The sequence below is a fragment of the Rutidosis leptorrhynchoides genome, chromosome 1, assembly GCF_046630445.1.
Source record: "Rutidosis leptorrhynchoides isolate AG116_Rl617_1_P2 chromosome 1, CSIRO_AGI_Rlap_v1, whole genome shotgun sequence".
Classification (NCBI taxonomy): domain Eukaryota; kingdom Viridiplantae; phylum Streptophyta; class Magnoliopsida; order Asterales; family Asteraceae; genus Rutidosis; species Rutidosis leptorrhynchoides.
Window position 1 is genome coordinate 266,184,304 of NC_092333.1, and position 11,840 is coordinate 266,196,143.

General features: G+C 33.5%; 1 protein-coding gene across 1 annotated transcript; it reads left to right on the top strand.

The window, feature by feature from the left end:
- The first annotated feature begins 1,678 nt into the window (after window positions 1-1,678).
- LOC139869294 (uncharacterized) lies at window positions 1,679-8,472 on the top strand. Its single transcript, XM_071857610.1, has 16 exons — window positions 1,679-1,959; window positions 2,050-2,313; window positions 2,429-2,526; window positions 2,616-2,778; window positions 2,853-2,963; window positions 3,101-3,910; window positions 3,989-4,141; window positions 4,222-4,321; window positions 4,418-4,512; window positions 5,462-5,650; window positions 5,741-5,797; window positions 5,873-5,944; window positions 6,937-7,035; window positions 7,158-7,289; window positions 7,714-7,887; window positions 7,981-8,472. Exons 1-16 carry the CDS (start codon window positions 1,855-1,857, stop codon window positions 8,140-8,142), a joined length of 2,784 nt encoding a protein of 927 aa, XP_071713711.1. The 5' UTR covers window positions 1,679-1,854; the 3' UTR covers window positions 8,143-8,472.
- Window positions 8,473-11,840: the final 3,368 nt, after the last annotated feature.

An 11,840-nucleotide genomic window follows, 5' to 3' on the forward strand; every position in this document is an offset into this window, starting at 1 on the left:
AGTGTACTTGTCATCAAGCAACACTGGAGGTCGGGAATCTGATCCAATGATAAGAGTATCTTGTGTAGACATCTTAAATTGAGGTAGATTCGGTATAGATTCGGTATTAAACACAATCTATGATCAGGGTTCAGTATAAAATCTAACAAGAATGTAAGATTCGGTAAAGATTCGGTACTGTAGCAGATTCGGTAAGTGGTTCGGTACTGTAGCAGATTCGGTAACAATTCGGTAAACCAGATTCTGTATCAGAAACTGATAAAAATTACAAGTAACACACCCAAATTCGGTATGGATTCGGTAACCACACAACTTGAAGCCTCAGAATACTTAAAACCAAAGAATTAAGTGAAACCGAGATTCTGATTCGGTAAATGACTCGGTAGTCAAATTCTGTAAAATATTATGTGTAAACTCAATCCAATACCCTTGAATTAGATTCGGTAACCTTGCTGCACAAGAACACAAGTTAGTAACAAACAGAATATCAATGATACCGAATATTCATGATACCGAATGTCAACTGTAGCAGTTGACAATACCGAGTCTAAGTCTAAAACTTAGAAATATAACAGAATCCTTTCTCAAACCACACCAATTAGCTGCGTATGATCAAACCGAATGTGATAGAATCACAAACACACCACAATCTGCAACACTTAAGATGAATTTTCAGTAATGAAGCAGATTCGGTATAACAGTTACGATACCGAGTGTTGATCAAATCTTCAAAACTTGAAGAATTGGAGAAATTGAACCGACAGAAATGTGATTTAACACCTCACGAACACAACTGAATCTTTAAATCTTCACAAAACTCCAGAATTAAGCTTGAATTAAGCAATACCGAGAGTTTAGCCACAAACTCTAAAAATCAACTTGATTCTCCATAATTGAAGTTAAAAAGCTGTAATGATGATCGAAACTCTTTCTAATAGACCTAATACACCTTCGCTGAACTTATCACAAGAATCTGAACGTCAGATTATCAAATTCGATAATACCGAATCTGATTCATTTTACCGAGAGTATTCAGATTCTGTAATCTATAATCTCTGGATCGATATAGTGATGTAGAATCACTTCCTGGAAGCTCTGATACCAAATGATAGGTCAGATCATGATGAGATTGAGAGAAATGATAAGATAGAGTGAGATTCGGTATGTAGGAAGGAGACTCGGTATGAGAGAGAATCGGTAAAATTACATTCCACAGCTTCTAGAACTCATTTACAATGCAATGACTATTTAATTAGGACTACTTAGGTTCCTTATATAACCCTCTTCTAAGGAACCTTCATTTAAGCTTAATTCACATTAACACTATACAACTTCGGGGTCCTAACAGGTAGGTTTGTCAATAAAAAATTATAATGGAGGATAGAAACAAATGTTAAGTAATTAAACAATCTAATGGTTTTTATTAAAAGATGGTATTTAATCTAAAGGTCATTTTTACTTCATTTAAAATTTTAATAAAATAATTAGGTGAAGTTGACTTTTTTATTGTATATAAAAAATATAGGATATAGGTAGATAGAAGATAGATTAGTTGTTAATTATTAATTATTAATTATTATTTATAATTATTACCTTTGCAATTATTTAATCATTTAATTTACTTTATTTAATCAATTAAATTTAAATGGTAACATAAGCAAATAAAATTGGGAAAAACTGGATCGGCCAGTGGTGTGGATTTGGAAGGCGCTTTGTTTTCGAAATTGAATTCCTTCCTGCTCATTGGAAACATCTCGGCATTCAAAATCAGAGTTAATTATGTCATCATCATAATCATCATCATCATCATCGTGTCGTTCATATGCTCACTGAGCGACTGAAATCAATTAAATAATGGAAGTTTGTGAAAGTTTGATAGCCAAGCTCAACAAAGCTAGTAGTAACGGCTTGCATTTCGTATCTCCCCTACCTTCTTGCCGTACTAACGAATTTGATCTGGTACGTACCACATTATGTCATCTAACTACTATAATTATAATTAGGGTTTATTATTATTGCTGAAATTACATTAAATTACTCCAATTTTAGGTAATAGGCGTGTTACAGATACTTCAAGGGTTTTCGAGTCCTTTGTTTGATTGGAGGGAGTCAGATGGTGGTTACAGAGTTAAAAATGGTATGTTGTATGTTACTCATCTATCTGAAAGAAGCCTTGGTAGGGTTTTAGATGAATTTATGCATTCAGCAACATGCTTTAAGTTGGTTGAGATTACGCTTTCGAAGATCATCGCTACGTCACATTCACCTCCTACTTTGAGAGCATTTGCTTCCTCTGCTTCTTCTTGCCTTAGGGTAATACTATTACTCATTTCACAATTTAACTTTTCTTTTTTATATATATATATCTACATTTGCATTTACATAAATAATAATAAGATTTCGAAAATGACGATTTCTTTGAGAGCAGAAGTTACGAGACAATGCGTTGAACGAACAAGTAAAGATGAACAGTCCCAATGCTGGGACTGCTCCAACACTTTTAGGATTGTCAAGTTCTTTAACAAGGTAAAGTACTATACTACTTGTAAATCAACAAACCTTATTGCTTTTGCTTATTACAAGGATGTATCTCATCACGTGTTTATGGTTGATAGCCTTTGTGCTGGAGCAGAATACTTACTGCAGATTGTGCGTGGTGCCATCCCCAAACACTATATTGAACCTGATACTCGTGCTTCATCAGCTGAGATGGCAGTTCACATTCTCAACTATCTTTATGACAAGCTTAATGATGCCTGCCTTGTGCAAGGCGGTGAGGTAGTAACATTTCCTTTTCCTTTTTTACTTGTTTCCTGCTGTTGTTATCGTTACCTGACATATGTTGTTTTCAGGAAGATTCATACAGGATGCTACTCTATATTTTTGTGGGGTGTTTACTGCCCTATATTGAGGTTCTCGATTCTTGGATTTTTGAGGGAATATTAGATGATCCTTTTGATGAGGTACTTTTCCATCTCTTTCTTTGGGAAATAGTATATGCCCAACCTGCTTATTTTTGGTTTATGTATTCAATTAATTCAATTAATACCACCATGGATTATTACAATTTTTATTCTCTCTGTACGGAAAATAATTGCAGATGTTCTTTTATGCTAACAAAGCAATTGCAATAGACGAGGCTGAGTTCTGGGAAAAGAGTTATCTTCTAAGATCAATTCATCATAAGAAGCAAGGCATAGCTCATCTGAATCCTTTAACACAAAAAAAGATGCCAGTCTCGTCAAAAATAAAGGGGCAAGAGGAAAGGGATCTTGTCATTTGTCCTATGTTCTTTAAGGACATTGCCAAAGAAATCATTTCGGCTGGAAAATCGTTGCAGCTTATACAACATGTTCCTATGACATCATCTTCAACACCACTTGGCAAACATCATGAGACCCAACGTTGCATCACTCAGCTAAGTTTGTCGGAGATATTTTGTTTGTCTTTAGCAGCTCTTATTGGTCATGGAGATCACATGTCTAACTTCTTTTGGAAAAATGATAAAATCGTATCTGTTATCGAGTCTCGTGAGAACATCCCGGGTTTGGAGAAGATGTGGTGTGAGTTTTTGGATGATGGAAAAACAGAAGGATCGTGTGTTGAGTTTGGTGCTAACTCATTCTGTCCTGAAAATCCCGCAATCACTGTTTGCCAGAAGCTTCTTCAAACAAATAGGGGCGAATGGAAATCATTAAACTTGTCGAAAAACTATATTCTTCCTCCTATGGATGACCAAGACTTGAGAAAAGCTATATTTGGAGGGACCAATCGAGAACTTACGATAACTAAAGGAACAAATTATGCCTCGGGGTTTACATTTGGCGAATCTGAAAACGTGTACTCCCAACATGATATGAAGATGGTCGAAACCTTGTTTCCATTCCCCACTATCCTTCCATCCTTTAAGGTAGGTATGTAAATATATTTTAGTATACGTATTGCACTTGTTTATTTAATGTGGAACTTAATGAATAATCTGAAACAGGAGGACCTTCTTTTATCGGAGCTTTTACCGTTTCAGAAGAATAGCACCCTTCTATCAAAAGTCCTTAGCTGGATTCAAATTGTTGAACCAAAATCTACACCACTTCCTGTTGTTATTTTACGTGAATGTATTACTTTTTACATCAAGAAGCAGGTATATTTAATTTAATAAATAATAAATGAAAGCCATTTTGAAACCCACAGTAATAATTTTATTATATTTTAATATTTCAGGTAGATCATATTGGTAGTCAGATACTTTCTAAGTTGCTACGTGACTGGAAATTGATGGATGAGTTGGGAGTGCTGCGTGATGTATATCTATTAGGCTCTGGTAATTTCTATTAACGCTGTGTGACAGAAATATATAGTTAGATATATATATTCATTTTAGAAATTTGTGCGAGCTTTGCAATCTTGTTGGATTCAGGTGATCTACTGCAACATTTTTTTACGGTACTTTTTACTAAGCTAGACAAAGGAGAATCATGGGATGACGATTTTGAGTTGAACACAGTGTTACAGGTATATATATATGCTGCTTAGTGAATGCGTAACTTCATCTTTAACATAATTTACACAAGATACTTTAGTTAGCCCTGTTTGATCTTTCTGCAAACCAAACAAAACTGTACAATTGATTTCAATAAACCAAGTATCTTGTAATAAGATTCAGCCATCAGGTCCGGGAAAAACCCAATTCCCATAGGTGTACGATAAACCGTATTTGTCTATTCGATTTGTTGAAGCATTTTCATTGTCTTGAGGTTTGAATATATATTCCATCTTGTAATGTTGTTGTATCAGCATTTCCTATCCTTAATATTTGTGCACTTTTAATGTTATTTTTTTTTTTCTTACTGTTGGCTTAATCATTTTTCTTCTTTTAACTGCTTGCTGCTTATCACTATCAGGGTTTTGAGATCTTTTTTCATGCTTATGATTAAAAATGGCTTTGTTGATACATGCCTTCAGGTCTCTGACACGTTTCATTAATATACATCTTTAATTGATCTATGGGTAAACTTTATAAAAAATTGTACTCGTATTTCTAGATTTTTATATTGGAGAAGCCAATTATCATCTTTAACAAAATACAAATTTGTATAAGTTCACTTGGTAAAAAATGGGAATATAAATAGGGAATTTCAGAAAAAGGTTCAATAATCCATTTTACCTAAAGTTGAACTTATAGTCCTTTTTAGGATAAAGATCATATTCACTTCCCACAATTAGGAAATTCGGTATTAATGCTACCTTTTTGAAATTTGACCTTTTGTTAATGCCCTTAGAGTTTTTATTCAAACTTTAAGGTATTATTAGTTATTAGATAATACTTATGTATAGTACAGTATTCATGTGTCATTTGTTCATCATCTTCTTCTAGAGCGAGACTAGTGACTCGTTGATTTATAAGTCCCTGTTTGAGATATAAAAATGGGCTCTTATAGACGTTAAATTTTCACTACTTCAGGAATCTATTAGAAACTCTGCTGATGGTACAGTACTAAGCTCACCAGATTCGTTAGTTGTGTCACTCACAAAAACGGACGGTAGTGGTGATGGTCAACAGACCACATCATTTCTTGTCTCTAGTCCCCGTAAAAGCCGTGCGCAATTCTCCGGGATCAATGACCTTGACTCACTGAAATTCACATACAAGGTGACTTTTTTGCTGCTTCTCCATAAAGCCTTTGCTATTATATACACGTGTGTTATCCACTTTTTGAAAATCATGTATAATTACTTGTAGGTTTCTTGGCCGCTTGAGCTTATTGCTAATGCTGAAGCTTTAAAGAAGTACAACCAGGTAGTGTTTTTTTTTTTTTCATTTTTCTTTTCTCAATGTACGAGTTCAAATTAATTTATGCGCATTTCATTATAGGTGATGAATTTCTTATTGAGGGTCAAACGTGCCAAATTTGTTCTTGACAAAGCTCGAAGATGGATGTGGAAGGTATTAGTTTTTTCTTTCTTTTTCTTTATAAAAATTCTTAGATGCATGTTGGTTTTTTTGTATGGTTTATTATACTAGTAATAGTAATATTAAACACCAAGCCCATTAATCTGAATAGATCAAGGGATAGTAATATTAAACACGACCAATATCTATCAATTTGGCAAAAGATATTAGTGATAAAGCAGTAGCACCACACAAACAACAACAATCTACTATTGACTCCTTAGTGGATTAAACACTCAGAAATTAAATCTTGATTTTCAAGCTTTTTTTCCATGTCCAGAAGTAAGCGTTAAACGCCTTGTATTGGGCTGAAAACTAAAGAAACAAATAGTTCTTGAAAATTTTAAGGTATAGTACGCTCGTACTGATCAAGAGTTGCAAAAGAGTTATAGAAAGCACTAAACAAACAATTATGGTACTAATGACCATAAAGATATATTGTTGTTCAAAAGGAAATTACCATAAAGATAAGGTAAGTGCATTGAAGGACTCAAACATGTATGTTTTTTTTTTTTTTTTGTAACGGAAAACATACACACACCCTCAAGAGGTTGATAAGTTTACTCGATAGCGATAGACCAAAGGCCCTTTGGTCAAACATGCATGTAAATTGTGGCCTTCAATCAAGCTTTGTCGTGCTGCTGGAAAAGTATGTTTCGCTCCTCGAAAGGTTTGATCCCATACGTAATTGGAGAGTCTGACCAAGGTAAGCATGGCTCATTAGATGGGCCTGTGTCGTACTAACAAAATAATCTACAAGAAAATTATTGCAGGCCCCTGCATACCTCTATCATAAACTGACATGTATGGAAAGTTATAAAAAAAATTCCATTGTAATTTTTATCTAAAATGTGTGTTAAAACTGGTTACAAGGACGTATACGAGTTCTGGTTTCTTATGACCTCATTTATAGTATGCCTTCTGTTTTTATTGAATGTCAGTGTTGGTTTCCAACTGAATGATGGTTGATTTACTTATCTTTCAAGGAACGAGGTGCAACGACAGTTAACCGCAAGCATAGGTGGTTGGTGGAGCAAAAACTTCTTCATTTTGTTGATGCGTTTCATCAGTATGTTATGGACAGAGTAATAGCCTATACACCTTATTGTGTGCATGTTTTATTATTAAATCTTTTTCCTTGTATGTGGTTATGAACATATGTGTAAGATCATTTGATCATTAGTAAGAAGATAATACATGTATATAGGTATACCACAGCGCATGGAGTGAATTATGTGAAGGTATGGCAGCTGCTGGATCTCTTGATGAAGTGATCGAAGTACACGAAGCCTACTTACTCTCAATTCAACGTCAATGCTTTGTAGTTCCAGACAAGCTGGTCAGTAACATGTTTCTGTTGGTTTTGCATGTGTTTTCATCAAGGTTGTAAATGTCATGAGTCAGGGACGGGTCGGACGTTGACTAACGTTGACTTTTAGTAATAAATAAATTAAACATTAAACATAAATATTTATATTACACATAAATACATCGAACATAAAACTTAAATATAGGGCACAAAATCTAATTTTAAAAATATTAAAATTCTGACCCACTTTGACTTTGAGCGACTCTGACAGACTCGGCCCAACTTTGACCTGACTTTTAAGGCATTTTTTGGGCGAGTCGGGACGGGCTAGTCTCGAAACCAACGCATCGACCGACATAGGCGACTTTTACAACAGCGGTTTTCATGTAAATATATTAAAATAAAAGAATCAACAGGTGAAATAATGGATGATTTTTGTTTTGTTAATGTACAGTGGGCATTGATTGCAAGTCGGATCAACAGTATACTTGGACTAGCACTAGATTTTTATTCGGTTCAGCAGACATTAAGTAGTGGTGGAGCAGTTTCTGCAATTAAAGCCAGATGTGAGAAAGAAGTAGATCGCATTGAGAAACAGTTTGATGATTGTATGGCCTTCCTCCTCAGGGTACTCTTTTTATCCTTCCGTTCACATTTTCACTGACATTTTCAATCTGGCTACTGAATATATACATGTTTATATATACTTTGTTTGTTGCAGGTTCTATCTTTCAAGCTTAATGTGGGTCAATTTCCGCATTTGGCAGATTTAGTTACCAGAATTAATTACAACAACTTTTATATGTCTGATTCTGGAAACTTGATTACTGCTCCTGGCTCTGACTCTATAAATTTTAAGCTGGCCAAGACCATCTCAGTTTGAATATACATGATGCCAATTCCTACAAAGGATTATCATGGATCTCGCTTAGAACTGACGGTGTATACTTGGGTACATCGAGGTTAAAATTATTCACAAAAAAGTCAACAATGACAGCAAGATAATGCACTTGTATTACATATGACTAGACTAGATGGTGATTTAGTGAAAGCGTAATGTTACTAATCTACTATTATATCATGACCCCAATCACCCTGGGTATCTAGACTTGTCATTTGACTCTGTACATACAAATGAATTCTAGTGCAAGTTTGAGCTGTGATGGTGCATATGACTTTGTTTTGTTACTAAATATAATGACCTTGTTTGTTTCTTTTAGCGTTTTTTTGTATAAATTTGCATGGCCGTGGATGCTAATGTATGCAAGACCTTATATCAAGTTATGATTTTGCTTTCAGAAACGTTCTGTTGATGACCTGTCATCCATGTCCATTTTATGATGTTATAAGCTTTTTTAACAATACATAGTACAAGATGATGCATACAGTGTTATTTATGATTCAGATTCACAACACAACAGGGAAGTGTTTATAGGTGTGCTAGAGATAAGAGAAAAAAAATGACAAATAAACTGAAACTGCATCCTTTTATTTGAAACATTTATTTGGTGGGTGGCCGGCCTGATGAGTCAAGGTTGTTGATTCGCATGGATGAAGACCATGTTAGATCGATACTTTCCTTGGGTGGTAGTGGTTGTGGTGGCGTCGGTAACTTGAGTTTTATCGGTTGTTGTAGCAGTAGGGCAGCACTCGATGCTGATCCCTTCCTGGCAACAGGGGATGAATTGTGCGTCTGCCATTATCGAAATGGCAAGGAAAACAATCAGTATGCTCCCAATACTTGCTCTCATGGCCATTTCTTACTAGTACAAATTGAAAGATCGTTACTGCTACTCGCTTTTATAACCATGCTGCCTCTATTATATTGTATCAATGATTTGCTGGCATAGGTTTAATCATAGATTTTGTTTGCACATCAAATGTTGTTTGGTTAAACAAGGTTTATATATTACTTTCTCGTTTGACTCATACCCAATTTTATCGTTTGCAAACATTTGTCTGATTCACACATGTTTGTTTACCATAGGGAAACCATGACATAGTTCAATGGTTGGAATGGGTACCTTCCTAGAAGTTCTTTTTTAATTTGAATCAGGTCTCCTCACTCACTTATGTTTATGCTTATGAATCTCACAAATAGATTTCGACCCAATCTCCCATTTGTGAAGCAGATCATGAGTGTATTCCGCCTACATTTGTTAGGTTCTTTGATTCTGTAAGTTTGTCTTGTTTAGATTGCACGAGAGCGCCTTTTTGACTTTATATAAAAAATATAGATTTACAATAATAGGTAACATTCATCAATAAACCTTGCATAAGAGATAGATCCTGCTGACTTGAGCTGAGCACGAATTTCATTTGTATTTGAGCGTAAAAGCAGCTGCTTTGAAGGTTGGAAACCTACTGGTTCAGCCAAAACCTATGAAAATGCAATTCAAGCCTAAACTACTAAACCATCTCATCAAATTGTTAGAAAATTACGGTCTCACTAATTCCCACCACCCAGCTCAACAATAATAGTAAAGAAATAAGAACAATACACAACACAAGATTTAACGTGAAAACTCCAAAACAGGAGAAAAACCACCGGCTCCCAAAGAGAGAAATACACTATATCACAAATTGTTACAATGATATAGACGACTCTCTTAAGCCAACTACACTCTCCAAAATATTTAACTAATACAACTCTCAAACAAGGGTAAGAAAGAAAGAAATAATCAAATACTTAAAATGTATTGATTGGTGCAATTTGAAAGTGAGGCTTAACACTCCTTTTATAATCAAGTCACCCCCCTCCCACTTCTTCCTCCCACCTATGTGGGATAACATCCATTCACAAATACAAAACAACCATATCCATTTCTTCTAACCAAAACTATAACCAACAAATCTCCACCTTTTGGATAGAAGAAGATAACCATGCTTCCACTTTGCAAAAGAAACCGACGTAGATGCTTCCTCGACGACAACTTCAAGATCCTCATCTTCATGCCGCTGATATTACCTCTAACCCAAGAAATAAAATTTGCATCTTCATCGAACATTGTCAAGACCCGGCAATCATTGTCATAACAGACAATCATAACTCTAAACAGAATTATCATACTCCACCATAAAGAGTATAACACTTAGAATATCACATTCCAAGCATTTTATAGCGACACATGTTGTATACCCAGCTGAACTGTTATGGTGCAACTTCCTGTTTGGCTTTCCCTGGAAGTTTCATCAGCTACAACATCCGTTTCCACCACACAACCTGCATAAACGCCAAACCAATGCCCATGTGCAATTGTGGAACCGCTAACGAATATCCCTTTCCATGGTGGCGAGGACACACCATGAGGATGACGTGACTTCAGAAGAATTCGTCACTCTCCGTAACGACAGAGACAATGTTAGCATCTTTGGAGCCATTTGCCTGATTAGCTCCACCGGGATAATTAACGCTTACATGTCCAGCCTTCCCGCACTTCCAGCATGTCAGATTCTTTCTAGAGTTTCTCTTCTGCCTATCCGAATACAACAGTACCGTAGCTTCTGATGATGAGACTCCGTTACCTTCCAATCTGTTCTCCTCGGATAGGAGCTTGCTAGTAACATCTTCAAACTTCAACGTTTCTTTTCCGTACATTATGTGATGACCCGGAAATTTTCGACCAAATTTAAACTTGATCTTCATATGTTTCCGACATGATAAGAAAAGTCTATAATGTTGAGTCTCATAAATTTTGAACTGTTTCATGAAATTATTTGACCTTTAACTATGCCCGATTATTCACGAACAATTGTGTGTAAATAAATATGTAAATACATATATGGATATAAATACAAATATAAGTGTATATATAATATTTTGAAATAATAAAGTACACTTAATCATTTGAAATTAAAAATGTAAAATAATAAATAGAATAAAAAAAGTTACTAATATATATATATATATATATATATATATATATATATATATATATATATATATATATATATATATATATATATATATATATACACACACACACATTATTATTATGAATCTATATATATATATATATATATGATTTCTATAAATAATAATTATTATATTGTTATAAGGAATAAAAATTAAATGTTCAAAATATGTTATTATATATATAGATATATATATATATATATATATATATATATATATATATATATATATATATATATATATATATATTAAAAAGTATATATGTAATATTAATATATTAAATTTAATTACAAGATTTAAATATAGTGTTATATCAATGTATTTAGTATCACTCTCATTTTTATAATTAATATTAATAGTAATATTATTAATTGTATTATTAATATTATTATAATATAAAATATATAAATAAATAAATGTAAATGTAAATGTGTAACTTGTTATTACCAGTAATATTATTATGTATTGTCATTAAGAATTATTATTATTATATATATTTATTATTATTATAATTAATATAAAAATAATACAATTTAATAATACTATAAACATTATTATAACTATTAGTATTATTATTCTAATTATTATTATTAATAGGATAATTATTATTAATAGTATTATTATTATGTTATTATTATTAACAATATTCAGTATTATTATTATTT